Source organism: Chlorocebus sabaeus, chromosome 22 (genome assembly GCF_047675955.1).
Source record: "Chlorocebus sabaeus isolate Y175 chromosome 22, mChlSab1.0.hap1, whole genome shotgun sequence".
Lineage (NCBI taxonomy): Eukaryota > Metazoa > Chordata > Mammalia > Primates > Cercopithecidae > Chlorocebus > Chlorocebus sabaeus.
In genome coordinates, this window is record NC_132925.1 from 97,328,635 (window position 1) to 97,345,349 (window position 16,715).

At 54.2% G+C, this 16,715-nt stretch overlaps 1 protein-coding gene across 2 annotated transcripts in view; it reads right to left on the reverse strand.

Annotated features, from left to right (window-relative positions):
• Positions 1 to 1,327: 1,327 nt before the first annotated feature.
• VIPR1 (vasoactive intestinal peptide receptor 1) overlaps positions 1,328 to 16,715 on the reverse strand; it is a 34,716-nt gene continuing 19,328 nt past the window's right edge. Inside the window, exons 4-13 of one of the 2 annotated variants that reach the window (XM_007983794.3) lie at positions 12,805 to 12,911; positions 11,286 to 11,386; positions 10,659 to 10,791; positions 7,935 to 8,088; positions 7,336 to 7,396; positions 6,998 to 7,064; positions 6,534 to 6,625; positions 3,807 to 3,936; positions 3,528 to 3,569; positions 1,328 to 2,821 (exon numbers count right to left, since the gene is read on the reverse strand). In XM_007983794.3, the coding sequence (XP_007981985.1) occupies positions 2,630 to 2,821; positions 3,528 to 3,569; positions 3,807 to 3,936; positions 6,534 to 6,625; positions 6,998 to 7,064; positions 7,336 to 7,396; positions 7,935 to 8,088; positions 10,659 to 10,791; positions 11,286 to 11,386; positions 12,805 to 12,911 (1,079 nt within the window). In that variant the 3' untranslated portion in view covers positions 1,328 to 2,629. Of the gene's footprint in view, positions 2,822 to 3,527; positions 3,570 to 3,806; positions 3,937 to 6,533; positions 6,626 to 6,997; positions 7,065 to 7,335; positions 7,397 to 7,934; positions 8,089 to 10,658; positions 10,792 to 11,285; positions 11,390 to 12,804; positions 12,912 to 16,715 lie in introns of both variants that reach the window. The other variant, XM_007983791.3, reaches the window with a different exon arrangement.

Consider the following 16,715-nt stretch of genomic DNA (forward strand, 5'->3'; position numbering starts at 1 on the left):
CATGACAAAACCTCATCTCTACTAAAAATACAAAAATAAGCCAGGTGTGATGGTGCACGCGTGTAGTCCCAGCTACTCAGGAGGGTGAGGCAGGAGAATTGCTTGAACCTGAGAGGTGGAGGTCGCAATGAGCCAAGATCGCACCGCTGCACTCCAGCCTGGGCGACAGAGCGAGACTCCATCTCAAAAAAAAAAAAAAAAGGAAGATGCTCAGGGAAGAATGAAACAAGTTCTAGATGCCCCAGTTCAGCTCTCCACCACCAGTACCTCATAGGTGGTCACCACTGTTGGTCCAGGCAGGGGTGGGGGCTACTGAGAATGTTCTCTCTAGCAGGCCTGGGGGTACCTGAGGTCAAGGTTAGGGACAATGCCTCCTTCTCGGTCTTATGACTGACCATGCACAGGGCAGGGCATGGAGTGTGAATCTAGATGGAGAGACCGTGCCACTCCTGGATATGCTGGGCAACTGATCAAAGGGCATTTCCCTGGAGGTGCCTCTGCCCATGGCTCATAGTCACTTCTATTCCCACCTGAACACCCCTGACTCTGGCCTCTGAGGATGTTGGTTGGAACTGCCATTGATGATGGGTCCTGGGATGGTACTGGGTCAGACAAGGCATTGAAGAAGCTGGGCAGGCAGATCTGAGCCTTCGCCAGCCCATTCTGACCACATTTTACCAGCTTGACATCCATCTCCTGCTCCTCTAGCAAGTTTGCAGGAGGTGGGACCCAAGGAGGTCAGCATGGGCAACGGCTTTGGAGACATCTCTTGCTGACTGATGTTATTTGCCATACTGCCTCTGTGTCTAAACCTTTTTATTAGTAGCATATTGTCTCTGCTCACTCGACTTGTGTTGGTGGCATTTGTTTTGTCCACTACCTACCTCCTTTTGGCTGAGCCCTGGGTAATCGCAACATGGTCATTCTAGGCCCTTGTTTGCAGGAATGACTGCGGCCTGTGAAACACTCACACTCAACAATTTCTGGGACTCTGGGCAGCTCTGCCAGCTGTTTTGTATGATCTGAGATTATAATGGTCTTTTTTGGCTGGATTTAAGGAGTGGGGGAACACAATGGGGACCTGGTCTTACTTCATCACACTCAGAGGAGAGAGGATACCACTCAAAAAGATGGGAGCTGAAGGCCCTTAGAACTGTGAATGCCTCATATGAAAATATAGATTTCTGTCAAAAGCCAAAAGAGTGCAGGCATCTGGTTTCAGTAATGTATTAGATCACCCATCCTTTGGGTGGGGGAAGATGGCTCCAAGTTGAAAGCTGGTCCCATTTTAGGCCATATGAGAACATCAACCACCAAGGGAACCAAGCCAGGTCAAGCCAACATTTATTGTTGCACAAGCCTGTTGCAGTCCTGAGGGGATCTTCTGGGGGAGGTGTGGGTAGGGAGGTGTGGGTAGGAAGCTGAGTGGCCACCAAGGTGAAGGGCAGACAGAGGAGGCTGTGACCAGCAGGCTGCTGTCCAGATGATACATGGGCTGGAGCCCTCCTCAGCCACACTCCAGGGAGGGTGGGGTGGGAAGAAAGATTTAGGGATAATGGTATTAATAATATAAGTGGTAAACAAATAACCAAGAGGATCCAGCTGGTTACAATACACAAAAGTTAGCAGTAAGAGTCTGTGCTTTCACTTTCCTATCAGCCAGATCTGAGTTCAAATCCTGTATGTGTAGCAGGGTGAGGTATTTGCTCTCTGTCAGACCCCATGGGTGCACATCTCCAAGCCTAGTTACAACAGTTGGCACATAGGTGGGTGGACAAGGAGGGCAGCTCTTGATTCCTGTTGCTTCCGCAGCACAGAGGGAGGGGTATGGCTGGTGCAACAGATCCCACTTGACAGATGAAGCCACTGAGACTTTCAGAGCAGGTAGGCTTAGTCTGAGACCTCGCATTTGCTGGTGGCTGCCTCCTCATTTCCCAGAGGCTTCAGAGTCCCTCAGTCCTTGGGTTGCATCATCCTCCCACCAGACTGACCCTGGGGCCACTCCACTTCGGTGGGGAACCACTAAGACAACTGTGGTCCCCAAATGAAAACTCCAGAATAACCCACTTTGAGGAGCTGGTAGCTAAGGGTAAGGGAGAATGGGGGTAGTGAGCTGCATCTGTAGTTAAACGCCTGAGTGGTAATGCTTAACCCAAAGGAACTTGACAGCAATGGTGAAATTTCAGGCACTGCCGTGGTGTTGGTGCTGGTGACCTTCCGGGGCAGAACCTTTCTGCCCTCAGATCACACCGGCGTTGTTTGAGGATCACCGGTTGCTTTCCTCCGATTGGGCAGAAGAGCTAGCAGGGAGCGGAGTCAGGATGAAAGTATGTAGACTTTTTGCCCTTGATTGGCGTAGGGGGCTTTTGGAGGAGTCTGATGACTGAGTTCCACCTGCAATCTTCCAGGAGAAGAGCTCCCATCTCTCTTACTTGCTAGAAACGCTCCAGGCAGGCTCTAGGGTTGCGTGTTCTAGGAGTGTCCGGACCAGAGACCAGGGGGCCGGGGGGCAGCCTCCGAGCCCGGGGCCGGGGCTGGCCGCGCCCGGGCAGGCCTCTGTCCCCGGCGTCTGCCGGGGTGAGTGGGAAGGGGCGGGAGGGGCCGCCTTGGGCCCCTGGGATCCTGGTGGTCAGACCAGGGAGACTTCGGCTTGGAAGCTGGAGGAGCGGCGGGCACCGGGGCTGACGCGGGTCAGCATGGAGACCTGCGTGCTGCACGTGGCGCTGTTGCTGCCTCCCGACGGGTGCCGGTATTTGGGGTTCCAACCCAGGACGCCCTGCAGGTGCCAGCGCCGCCACTTCCGCCTCAGCTCCGCCTGCACCTAGGAGAGGGGAAGGTGGTCAGGTCCGCTGCTGTGGAGCCTCTTCCACTGCTGATTGGGCTGCCCTGGACTTAGGGTTCTGAACTAGCCAGTCTTATCCTCTTCAGGAAATCAAAATGGAGAGACCCCGATGCTGCCTCCGGCGGTGCACACTTGGGACTGGGTTGAGGCCAGGTTCAAAATGAGGCCTTGGAATGGTAGGAGGTGAGAGGCAGAGAGGATCCGAGAAAACAGTCCAGGGAAAGAGAGGGATATGCTGCCTAGGGGTGCCTGTACCCCAATTCTTCCCATGCTGGGTCTCCAGCTCACTTAAGTGAGGTTTTGTGTATAGTAACCGGAGCTCCACAGCAACTCAACCTTCATTGGAAGCCCTTACCCCTCCCCACTCACTGCACACAGCCACTTAACTAGGTGTTTCTCAAACTCTGTTGTGCACAGGAATCCCCCTGGGGTTTAGTAAAAACCTGTTTGTTTGTTTTTTTAAATAATTATTAAAATGCAGATTCTAAGCTAGCAGGTCTGGGGTGGTCCCAGAAATGTGCATTTTTAACAAGGGCCTAGGTGGCACCAGTGCTACTAGTTTGAGGACCATACTTGTAGTAGCAAGGTTTAACCTGCCCTTGCTCTGCACATATCCCACCAGTGTTTCTGGACCCTGGTCCTGGGAGTTCCATTGCCTGAGCACCAAGGACTGGGAGGGGCTTACCTCACCATTGAGGAAGCAGTAGAGGATAGCCACCACAAAACCCTGAGAAGGAAGAGTGCAGGAGAGGTGAGGTAGACAGACCGGAAACCCCCAGCCCTGCCCCTCCCCGACTCCAGCCCCTGTGTTCCCCTGGTTAAGGAAAGAGCTAAGCACAAAGTAGGTGCTTATCTAATACGTACTACAGTAAAAAGATTGGAATCCAGTGGCAAGGGCCAAGACTCCAGGTTGAATTCCCTTAAAAGCCAGGGAAGAATGCAGCCTTAAGTCAACAGCCCATACCTGGAAAGACCCCACGACGAGCTCAAAGACCATCTTCACTTCAGGCTTAAAATTGTCAGGAAAGAAGGCGAACATGATGTAGTGCACTCCAAACAGGGGGATCAGCAGGAGTGTGGACCTGGCCAGCCTCCTGGAGACAGGGGAGGGACAGCCATGGGTCTGTGTGTCCATACATGTGGATTTGATAGGACATGGCATGGGGGCAACTGGAGGCACAGAAGATGGGGACAATGACCAGGATGTGTGAGGATGGACTGTAGGTTCCTCTAAATATTATGCCCTTCTCTGTTCCTGTTCCACAACTGCAGTGCCTCTGCCCTTCTGTCCCCAGCCCTCCTGGCCTGGAGGGAAGCATGAGAGAGAAAGAAACTCCCTCTATTCTCACCCTTCTGGAGGAGAGAGGGTAAGAAGTAAAGGAGAGCCCAGTGAGAATGATGCTAACAGAGACATGTTAGCTGAAATCCACTATTGGGAGTTCTGTTGCCTGGGCCCCCTGGTCTGGGAGAGGCTTACCTCATCATTGCAGTAGAGGATGCTCTCAGCCATCAAGAGCAGTAGAAAATCTCTTAGGCAACAAGAGATTCTGGTTCTTCCTCTCCTGGTCTCAGTTTTTCCAATTTGTATAATGCAGTAAGTGTATGCTTGACATAGTCAAATTATAGAAACAAGGGCTCACTATGAACTTGGAAGTGTTTTGGGTACTATGAAGCACAGTGCATCCATGAGAGACCATGAGAGAAGAAGTACTAGGAAGCAAGTCTTTCTAACTGGGGTGCTGACCACATATGCCCAGGGCCACTTGGGAGGGTGATGGGGACCCAAGTTCATGCCTGATCACCAGGGACAACCCAGAATTAATCAGTATCACCCTCTGTCTGTGTTTTTTTCTGCTGTGTCTGCTTCTCCAGAAGTTGCCAGCTTCTCTGGGATTGCATATACTCCCAGCGTTCTCTGAAGGACCAGATTCTCCTTCACAGCCTTGTATGCTCAGTAGGGTCAGTATTCATTCTAAACGCTCACCCCAAGAGCAAGAGAACCAGGGCTCTTCCTGGTTCAGGCCTCCCAGCCACCTGACCTCATAGCTGATCCTGGCAGTGTGAGCCCATAGATCCCTGGCTAGGAGAGGTGGGATGTGGATAGGGAGGGTCTCTGACTCTGTCTCTCCTGCCTTAGCTGTCAGTCCAAGGAAGCCTAGTCCAAGGCCTGAGGTCCCACAGCAAGCTGGGGGCAGAGGAGCTGGCCTTGCCCATCCCACTTCTTCCTGGACCTGGTTCTCAGCCATGCCAAGATCCTGAGCACTGCCCACCCCTCTTCGGCTGCAAAACTATCCCACGCACCCGAGGCTAACAGATGGAGGCTTTCTTTAAATCAAAGGCTTATGGGGAGGTGGAGAGTGGGAGCTGACAGCCTCTCCTTGAGGAGCTTCATCTCCGATTGCCCCCACCCCTTCTGCCTGCTGACAGCTGTTTCCTTTCTGTCTCACCACACAGACCTGGCCCTGACCATGGCCAGCTCTGTTTGCCTCAGATTCAGGCCCTTTTGTACCATCGTAAGTTGGGGGAAATAAGGTCCCATCGGCAAAGGAGAGGATGAGGGTGCACAGGCTCAATGTGCTGCCCCTTAGCAGACTGCAGACCCCCACCGAGCCTTTCCTTCTCAGACAGGAAGGGAAGCTCCGCCTACACACCTGGCAGGAGAGAATGCGGTCACACCAAGAATGTGAGTCTTAGTCTCATCAGGGAGAATCACAGGATTCCAGAATAGAATCCTAAATCCAGCAGCATGTGACATTCTAGCCAGGAATCTTAGAACCACAGCACAGACTCTCCAAAGAGAAGGCAGGCCGAGAAGAATCCCAGGACTGGAAGGCCTTGTGGGACGTCCCGGGTTTGTCTTGTGTGAATAGCACTGATACTCAATCTCCTACTCCCATCTGTGGGCATGCAGACCCTACCTGCCTTCCCACAGCCTCGCTTTTCACATTTTTCATGTTTCTTTAGCTCTGTCTTCAAGCCTTGTTGCTCCCTCAAAAAACCTGCCTCTTCCTCCAGTCCTCCTAAGCAGGGGGAACAGTATTGACACCTTTCCAAGCCCTGGTCCATGGACACTGTGCCCCCTTCTCCCTGCCCATGGTGACATGCTCCAAAACCCTCGAGGAGAAGGGAGTGTATGTCAGTTTCCTCTCTGTAAAATAAGGATAATTTTACAGGGCACTGTGTGGATGAAATGACATGATGCATGGAAATCCCTTAGCATGTGCCTGGCATGTAAACTGCAGGAGTCATCATTAGTACTGAGGAATACTGAGTCCTGAACATGGCTGTCTCATTGGCAGACTGGGGTCTCCCCGAGGGCATGCATCTACTATGTGTTGATTGCACCCCTTTTCCATGCGAGGCACATGCCAGGGACTGGGCACATGGTATGAACAAGACATCGGTGTCCTCTTGAGCTCCCTGGATTGGCAGCAGATGCATACCTGGGAAGGATGCTACGTGAGTGTGGGCAGGAGATGCATGTGTGGGGCTCTGAGTGCAGCCTGGTGAGGGTGAGGCTGGAGCAGGGGATGGTGGTGGGCTGAGTCAGGCCATGGTGGAGGTGGGCAAGAACAATATGGCTCTTTGGTGACTCTGGATGTTTGGGGTGGGAGGACTTCAAGGAGATGTGGGATGATTTGAGGACTGGGGATGGAGGTACTGGGGGCTGAGGCACTAGGCCCACACTCACGAGTAGGGACTGCTGTCACTCTTCCTGATATCTGGGGGCCGCAGTTTCTGAAGCAGGATTCGGATGATGCAAATAAACAGGATGAAGTTCACCTAGTGGGTGAGGACCCAAGTTCGGGCAGTCAGAGTGGGAAGGCTGAGGTGTCCAGGCCCCTCGGCTGCTGGCCTGTCTTCTTTCCCAGGGTCCTGCTGCCCCTCTCTCTATCTTACCTCTCCTCTGGTGCTTCCCCTTTGGGCAGGTCATCCAGGAACTCTACGTCCTTCACATCCCTAAGGACTGTGCTCCCAATCCGCTTACACTCAACGAAGAACTAGTGGGACAGGGGTGGGGATGATCCTGCATTGGGCATTAGGAAGCTACGTTTCAGTTCTGACCTAGATACTAATTTCCTGTGTGACCTTGGGCTAAGTTGCCTGCCCTTTGGGCCTATTTTCCCATCTCTAGGTGGTGGGAGGGTACCTTACCAAGATGGAGGTGAGGATGGGGCCCTTTATGATCCACCACAGTGAGGAGTTGATGGTGTCCCAGCACCTGAGCAGAGTGTAGGGAGGAATGAGAGGGTCTGTCCTCAGCCAGAGAGAGAGTCAGCAGCACCTTCCCCAGTTGTCCCCAGCTCTGCTCCTGAGCCCTTTAGCGACCCCGGGCCCAGAGTCTGTTGCTCCCCAGGTCCTCCTCCAGCCTCCCCTCTGGCCCGAGAGCTGTGGTTTTTGTCCATTCACCAAGGCCAGATGGCATTATCATCCCACCCAGGGGGCCTGCCCAAGTGATGGTGGCTGGGGGAGTGTGTGGGGCAGCAGCTCACCCATAATCCTCAAAATGGATCCTGGCGATGGTCCACACTATGGTGAATGTGCTGGGTACCCCTGTCAGGCCCAGGGACAGTGAAAGAGCAGAGAGGGCACAGGAAGCAGGGGTAGAGGGCATGAAGGAGAGATTTCAGAGAAAAGCAAGGAGAGGGAGGGAGAGAGAAAAGGGTGGGTTGTCAGGCTGTTGTCTTTGGTTGCATAGGTTGTTCACCGCGGAGGGATGTTCCACTGAGGGGGTGAAGCTGTATGCCTGAAGGGCTCTGTCTACCTGGATGGACATTCTCTTTCCAATTGTGACAGAGGCCCTCTATAGATTAGCAGTGGCCCTGTGTATTTTGGGGGCTAAAGGGAAGTGGAAAGATGTTCATAAAAACTGTCCCAAAGGTCAGCCCTAGGTGCAGCTGCAGCCTGAGGGACTTGTCCTGGGCTCAGACATTTTGAGGACTTTCTCGACCCTTGGCTGATATTCTTGCAGGTAGGACCTGCAGCTAAGCAAGACGTAGGACTGCAAGCCAGCTTAGCACCCTCCCCCTAGGGAGTTCTCCAGGCCTTGCCCCCTCTGTCCCCAGCCTGGAAGCCCTCCCTGGTACCATACCCCAGCCGATGAGTATGTACCCCCAGAAGTACTTCCGCTCGGAGAAGAAGGAGACGGCAAGCAGGGTGTACAGATAGAGGCCCTCCACCAGCAGCCAGAAGAAATTGGCCATGACGCAATATTGGAAAAAGACCATGGCTGCCTTGCAGCCCACCTGCAGGGGGAGGAGAAAAGACAGGGTTCACTGGGGCTGTCAAGGGTCCTTGACTGCCAACACCCATGTCTGGGGGCACAAACACAGTTGCAGTGCAGCCAGTTTAATTTCTTTGTTGTTTTGCATTATCCCCTTAAAAATGTACTCATTGGTTTTCCTATTTTCCCTAATTTTAGATCCTCTGATACTTTGGGATAAACTGGTGATTTTAATTATCCATCCATCAGTTCATCTATTCATCTTCCCATCTATATATCTACCCATAAGCTCATTCAATCATCCACCCACCTATCCACATATCCATTTATTTACCTACTCACTCACTAGACATTCACTATCAACTCATCAATTTATCCATCTTTTATCCATGTATCCATCCATCATCTATCATCTTCCCATCTATCAATCCATCCACCTACTCACCTCTCTCTCCGTTCATCTACCAACTCACTCAGTCATCTACCCATCCATTCATCTCTGCACCCACCCATCAATCCACTCGTGCATCCACCCACCTATCCACCTACCTGCCCCTCTGCCCATCATCTGTCCAATCTTCCTTACTTTACCCATTTATCCTGCTGCCTACTTAGCCATCCACCAACCTGCCCATCCACACCCCCACCCCACCCACTCATTCATCTAATGCCAATTTGTATTGAAGGTAGCTGGAAGGTATGAGGGCGAATTCTTGCCTGAGTTTGCAAGAGTCTGCTGAGTGTGGTGGGGTAGAGGGCTGTGGACTGTGGAGTGGGGCCCAGATGGAAGTGTGGAGGGAGACTGGGACTGAGAAGAGGGTAGGAGATGAGGAAGTAGAAATGAAGAAGAGAAGAGGGGAGAGTTGGCCATTCCTCCTGGGGTTCAGAGGACCTAGTGGAAGAATGGTTTTCTCAGGCAGACAAGGACCATGAAGGAGTCAGGGAGACCCATGAGTAGGGCAATCATGGGCCTCTGGGTGGCTCTCTTGCCATGACTGGAAGGTATTTTGGACCTTATGTCCCCTCCCAGAAAGTCCCCCATTTCAGATCAAGCCTAGATGTCTGTGAGCCAGGGCTTAAAGCCACCCTCCACCAGGAAACTGTCTGGCTTCCACTTCCTCCTGTACCCAGAACATTGGTTCCCACCCTTCCTTCCTGTACCCTTGGTTTGAGAGATCCTCAGAGAGAAGCCTCCCCTCCCCTAATGCCCACACCACTCCCTTTGGTTGGAAAGTCCTTCCTCAGGTCTCACTTCAGTCCCTCCAGTTACAGGAGTTCTTGCCTTCCCATCTTCCCACCCATTTGCTTTTGGAGAATAACTCAGCTCTTATTATTATTATTATTTTTTTGAGATGGAGTCTTGCTCTGTCGCCCAGGCTGGAGTGCAATGACATGATCTCGGCTCATTGCAATCTCGGCTAATTTTTTTGTATTTTTAGTAGAGACAGGGTTTCACCATGTTGGTCAGGCTGGTCTTGAACTCCTGACCTAATGATCTGCCTGCCTCGGCCTCCAGAACTGCTGGGATTACAGGCATGAGCCACCACGCCCGGCCATAGCTCAGCTCTTTACCAGGACAGTTATCTGTGCTTCCTTCTAGTCTTAGAAAAGCTTTGCAGTAATGAATCAGGAAGCCAGTCTCCATAATTATCCTTAACATGTGCACAGGAGGCAGCAGGTTCCTCCTCAGGTCCTGTGGCTCACACTGCTCATGTCTGACTTGGTTTCTGGGACAGAACCTCTGAGAAGCTCTGAGAATGGCCAAGGTGGGTCCCCTAGATTTTCTCTCCCCCTTGTTGAAATGCCTGATATTCCAGTATGATCATTTCACTCTTTGGGGAGAAGGTACTGCCGACCCCTGGTATAATGCACTGCCTCTGGGGTCATGCATGAAGCAAGGAGATACTGACCACAAGGAATGAGTGGGGACTGGTCTGGTCTCAAGCTCTCTGTCAAAGCTTGAGGTACTCAGAGAGGGTCCCTCAGAATCCCTTGGAGATGGCCCCCTTAGTGACTGGCAATGAATTCCTTAGATGGTCCCTTTACCTCTCTTCCTTAGGAAGGCCCAGAACCAGCTTGATGTCAGGATCAGAACAAAAGAGGAGGAATGCATATGTTTGGACCCACTCCAGATGGCACGGGGATGGGGGGAGTAGGAAACGTGGCATGGTGAACAGAGCCCTTGTTATGCAGGTGACAGAGGGCAGAGTTGGAAGGAATGGAAATCCTTGCACGGATGGGGACACTGAGGCTGTAAGTTCCCCAAGGCCACATAGGAAGTTAGCAACAGGTGGTACAGGGGCTCTGGGCTGTGGCCATGAAGTGTCCCATTTCCCATCTGCTTTTCTCACTGGCGGGGGCAGGTCCGTGAGCTCCCAGATGGGTGAGCAACATCTTCTGTTGCCAGAGGGGAGTGTGATTTGAGGAGCTGCCAGGTGGGGTTGGGTGGGGGTTGGGCCATCCTTGGATTGAGGGGTGGGATGGGAGGGAAAAGGGAGGAGGGGGAGGGAGAAAGAGGGGGAGAAGAGGAGATTACGGTGGCTAAAGACAAGGGCGAAACTGAGGGAGGTGGGCCAGGGCCAGGTTCCTCACCGAGCCCTCGGAGCACCGGTCCGACTCCCCGCTGTCGAAGAGGGCCAAGTCTTTGATGAAGACAGCAGCAGCCCTCAGGATGAAGGATATGAAGAGGTGCATGTGGATGTAGTTCCGCGTGCAGTGGAGCTTCCTGCATGGGGTGGGCAGATCTGGGAGGCCAAAGGGGCCTTGGGTCCCCACCCCAGCCAATGCTGTCCTATGCTCTGAGCAAGGATGGGGCAGGGGAGCATGTGTTCTCCAGAGGCCAGGCCCTGCCTCGAAGGAGGTCCCATCCCGAACTACGAGCCCCACCCCCAGGTACCCCATCCTCCTGTGCACCTGGGCTCCCAAGTGCCTCAGTCTCGTGTGTGACCCCAGAAACCTCATTCCTGTGTGCAGACCCCACCCTCTGGTGCCCTGTCCCCAAGTGCAGGGCCATCCTAGGGGAGACTAGGTTGCAACACATGGAAGAGCTTGGTCACCTGCCTTTCCCAAGGGAAGCTGGCCTGGCAGGAGCTGGGGACTGTGTGCTGCTGGGGGGCGACAGTGGAGGGGTCAGGGCATGCCTGCGCCATGCTGGGCTCCACTGTGGGAGGGACACTTGCCAGGTTTCCTTTGAGGCCTGTCACTTGGGCTGGGCCTCACCTGAACAGGCTCAGGATGGCCGTGGCGACCAGAAGGGTGGTGAGGGACAGGCCATAACCGATGGTGTAGCCGGTCTTCACAGAACCGTAGAACATGGTCTGCTGCTGTTGGAGGGACAGGGAGAGGCTCTTGGGTGGTGGGGTGGGAGGCTCATCTAGGGGGGTATTGGCAGGGGTGGGGTGCCCTACACACTCTGCCTGCCCACCCCTACCTCAGCAAATGAGCAGGCTGAGGTCTGGGGCTCCCAAGAGCAGCTGAGCGGAGCTCTTCAATCCCCTGACCCCTGACGCCCTGGTTTCCACAGACAGGGCAGGACTGTGTCTTAGGGTGGGGTGGGGTTGAATGTACTCCCTCTCTTTGCGTCTTTACGAGGGACAAGTTGGTGAGGGAGAGAATGAAGACCTTGCACCTCCCTTTTGTTAATTTCATGTCTCCAGCCATGTGCCCGGGTTCCCTTCTGTGCCAGCTCTGAGCTGGGCACCCTATGGGCCGGGTCTGCTTGCCCTTCAGATACCCCTTGAGGCCCTGTCTCTGTGCAGGGAAGACAGGCATGCAGAGGCTGCAGGATGTCAAAGAAGACACTGGCACTAATGTCCCATTTTGGGCTCTTGGGAGTTGGGGTTGGTGGGATGAGGGCAGTCTGGCCTTTCTTGGGGAGGAGGGCAAAGCTAGATCCCAAGGGTGTCTTGCTTGGTCCCCTCTCCTGATGCCCTCCCCATGGACACAGGTGCAGTGCAGCACAACAGCCACTAGGCAAGCCCCTCCTTCCTCTCCGCCTCCCACTCCTGCCTGAGAAGAGTCAAGTAGTTAAGAGGGAATGAAGGCCTATGGCTCCAGTGGGCTTCAAAGGCCTCTGAAGAAATTGCTGCCCTTGGGGGTGGGTGGAGTGAAAGCCCATCTGAGAAGGGCACCTGAGGGTGGGGCAGATGTCATCGCAGACAGACACACATACATGCATTTGCACCCTAAAGCAGTGAGGGACTCCTAGCTGAGGACTCCAGCCTCCCCATCAATGTCCTTACCAGGTTCCCCAGTCTTTACAGAGGCCACCTACGTTTTAACTGCTCTGGGGCAGATATCTGTCCTGGGACTAAGGACAACAGGCTCTGTCCCTGTTCCTGACTGGCTATTTGGTAGCCAAAGCTGGTTCCTTCCAGGACCTGCAGCACCGCAGTTTCCCCTCTGGATGGGATGGGGTGCTGGTGTCTGCATGCCCTGCCAACTCCCGGGCTGAAGTGAGACTCCCATGAGGCAGTGGGGTGGCCCAGCCTGGGGGTGCTGCTTCAGCTTTCGCTGCTCTGGGGGCCCCTCCTATGGGAAAGCCTCCTCCCATACCCTGTCAGGGGGAGCCAAGCGTTGGGACCCCAGAAAGGCAGGCCTGGAGGAGGCTAGAGGAGGGCAGACTCCAGGAGTCCTGCTCCCACACAGACAGCAACTGCACCCCTTGGTGGGAGAGATCAAAGTCGCCTAGGTGGGCCCCGGCGCTCTGCAGGTGGAGTGTCGGTGCCGTGAGGCCCACCTCGTCCAAACTCGCTGCCTTGTCATCCAAACCACAGGCAATGGGGTACGGGCCGGGCTCCAGGTGTGTCCAGCCTTCGTCGGTGCAGCTGCGGCTCACGTTTCGGCCTGGGTGGAGGGCGGGACAAGGACAAAGGCTGAGGCTGGGAGCACGGGGACCTGGCTGTCTCTGCTTGGAACAGGGCAGGGAATTCAGCCCTACTCCCACCAACCCTGGCGCTGTCAGGCTCCAGCTGCCCTGACCCAGTTACCCAGGGCACCGTGGGGGCACCCGGGGCCGGGAGAAGCCTCTTCAGGGCTCCTGCACTGATGACAAAATCAGAGCAGACATTCTTGGGCTCAGTCCTTTTGTTATGGTCTGAACCTGACCCCAAGTACAACATACACTCTGATCCTTGTCACAGACCCTGCCTGGATCCTTGTCACAGAATGATTCCTGACCCTTGCTGTGAGCAGAATGCTGACCCTTGTCACAAGGCCACGGCTGGGGGAGGGGGGCCCAGGCCTGCCCAGGCCTCCCCAGTCAGCCTGCCTGGGCCTGTGGGGCTGGGTTTCCTCTCACACCTGGAAGGGCTCAGATGTGCTGCTGAACGAGGAGCAAGGGTGTGGGGATGAGGAGGGGTTGGGTTTGGGAACACCTGATAAGCATGCAGATCTGAAATCCTCATGAATGGAGAAGCCAGGAGTTCCTGGCAGGGGAACCTGTGCAGGCAAAGGCACATGAGGGGGAATCAGGCAGCACAGCATGGCAGGGGCTTGGGGCTGAAACAAGCAGAGGCTGAGGCTCCAGGGAAGCTGCACTGTCCACTGTCCTCAGAGGCTCGAAGCTGCAGCAAAGGGACAGGACCGCTTCAGGGCTATGTGAGGTGAGGGGTACCACTGAGGGTCCCCACTCTCCAGCACTGGGGAGGTGTCCTCGCCCCAGAGAGGGAGAGGATGGGATGAATAGAAATTAGATGAGCCGGAGAAGAATCTCGCTTCCCCATGTTGGTACCCGTTCATCACCGCCATTGCCGCCGCCATTGTCACCATCAGCAGCATCACGGTTGTCAGCCTCATCACAATAACAGGTTTTGAATACTTTTCAAATATCAGCGCTGGTCAGAGCACTTTAGGCACATCCTGTTTAATTTCCTCAATCATCCAATGAGGAACGTAACTCAATTTCACAGTTGAGAAGTGGAGGCCCCAAGAGATTGGTTACTCGCCCAAGGCCACACAGAGAGGACAGGATAGAGCTGATCTGCTCTCCAGAGTCTTCCCAGGTAAGCTTGGTTCTCACCTTCACGGAGGTGACCTGAGGACTTATTTTGGTGACCAGATAAAGAACTGCAGGAGGGTCAAGCTGTCCTGTGAGCTCGGGAAGGGTCACTGGGCACGTGTGTTTATTTCCAAACTTTGCTGTATGCGTGGAATATACTAGATGATTCCATATTCACCGTTTCTGTGAATCTTCCTGGCAACCCTCGGAAAGAGGTCTTGTCACCCTACTTCATGGATGAAGAACTGAGGGACAGCGGGGGGTGGGGATGGGACAGCCAGGAAAGAGCAGCTGTGGGCTGGGTCTATTTCCATTGCGTGGCCCAGGGAGGGCAGGAAGGATCTGGCTGAGGAGGAGGCATTGGACTGGGCGAGTTTCCTGCCTTGGCATCCCCTTTTCTGCCCTGGGCTCCCAGCCTCACTGCTGCAAGAGACTCCTAGGAAAGGAGAAAAACCTTCAGCTGTCCCCCTGCACCCCTGTCAGCTTCCCATCATTTCAGTCAGAGGTGGGCCTGGCCCAGAGCCTTCAGCCCAGCCCCTCATCAAAGGTCAAGCCCTTCCTCAGCTCCAGTTCCAGGGAGCTAATTGCAGGCCCTGAGGGCCTGGCTCCCACCCACAATCTGATTCTTTTTTTTTTTTTTTTGAGACGGAGTCGCGCTCTGTTGCCCAGGCTGGAGTGCAGTGGCGCGATCTCAGCTCACTGCAAGCTCCGCCTCCTGGGTTTACGCCATTCTCCTGCCTCAGCCTCCCGAGTAGCTGGGACTACAGGTGCCCGACACCTCGCCCGGCTAGTTGTTTAATGTGTTTTTTAGTAGAGACGGGGTTTCACTGTGTTAGCCAGGATAGTCTCAATCTTCTGACCTCGTGATCCGCCCGTCTCGGCCTCCCAAAGTGCTGGGATTACAGGCTTGAGCCACCGCACCCGGCCCACAATCTGATTCTTTTGAGGACTTCCCCCTAGGAGACTTGGGCAGGTAGAAAAGAGGGTTAAGGGCTGCTTGTGGTGGCGCATGCCTGTAGTCCCAACTACTCAGGAGGCTGAGGCAGGAGAATCGCTTGAACCCAGGAGATGGAGGTTGCAGTGATCCAAGATCACACCACTACACTCCAGCCTGGGTGACAGACAGAGTGAGACTCCGACTCAGGAAAAAAAAATGAGGACTAAGGCCAAAATCACCCAGCCTTGAAGCTGGGACACTGGAGCTTTGGGCTGCCTACTCACCAGAGGGACCAGGGCTTGAGGAGGCCAGGCTCAATGACATAGCAAGCATCTGGTATCACAAATTATGCCAGCAAACCTGGGTGACTCTGGCATGTACACAGCAGCTTCCCATGCCACTGTATTTGTGTGTGTGTGTGTATGTGTGTGTAAAGTGGCGGAGGTGTTAGGGTAAACATTAATGTGTTAAGGCTAGGAATTGGTAGTTTTTATTATCCCACCAAAATATGGGGATCCCAGGGTTAAGAGAGGTTAAGTGATTTGCCCATGGTCACACAGCAAGGGAGCAGCAGGTCTGAGATGCAGACCAAGGTCCACCTGACTCCAGATCTTTCTGGGCTCCCAGCAGTGGACAAAGGGACACTGTTTTCTGGAGCCCTGGCTGCCATAGATGGTGAGGGAGAGGAAGGGAGGGGACAATGGGTCATCTTTGGGGCTAGGTGGCCTCTTTGAAGAGCCCTGGGACTGTGGTCAAGGCCTCATAGCAAGCCGCTCTCGAGGAGATCGAAATGGCAGTCACCATGGGATCCCAAGAAGCAGCCAAGAGTTTCCCTCCAGTCTGGGCCTGGAAACCAGCAGGCCCTATATCTGTAGAGGGGGACATGAAGGGCAGGAGGGAGGTAGCAAGGGACTTTAACCCTGTGCTGAGAGGGACACCCCACTGGAGGGGTCAGGGCATGCGACAGTGGGGGGGTCAGGGCATGCCTGGGCCAGGCTGGGCTCCACCATGGGAGGGACACTTGCCAGGTCTGCTTTGAGGCCTGTCACTTGGGCTGGGCCTCACCTAAACAAGCTCAGGATAGCTGTGACGACCCAAGGGGTGGCGAGGGCCACCTTTCTCCCAGTCTCCTCCCACTCGCTATGTCTCAAAAAGCAGTCATGGCCCCCGCTTGTGCCTAGGATCCTCCACTCAGTTTCTGGAGCCAGGAATTGAGGAATGATCCTCTTCCTCCTCTCCCCCATCAGTCACCAGCCCTTTCCCAGCTGCTTCTTCCCCAGCACCACCAGCACCTCATCTCCCCCGGATTAAGTAGGAGCCCCCTGCTTTCCTGTCAGCTCCACAGCCTGAGACAGCTGGAAGGATCATGCTAACACCCAGACCTGACCGTGGAACTCTCCTGATTCCCTGCCATGGAACTCTCCTGATTCCCCGAAATAGTGCCCCACCCCAGCCAGCAAGGATGAGCTTCCTAGGCTGGCAGCAATGTTTTCTTATTTATAGCATCATGATGCAGGTGGTGGGGGAATGGAGGTATCCCATAGACCCCAGAGACATGGTTAACATAGACTGTACATCGAATTTTCTCAGCCAGAATGGCTCTCCCATATTTATTTTTTAAAATATCTCTTCAAATATTTGAAGGTAGAGGCCAGGCATGGTGGTTCACAGTTATAATCCTAGCACTTTGGGAGGCTGAGGCGGGAGGATCACG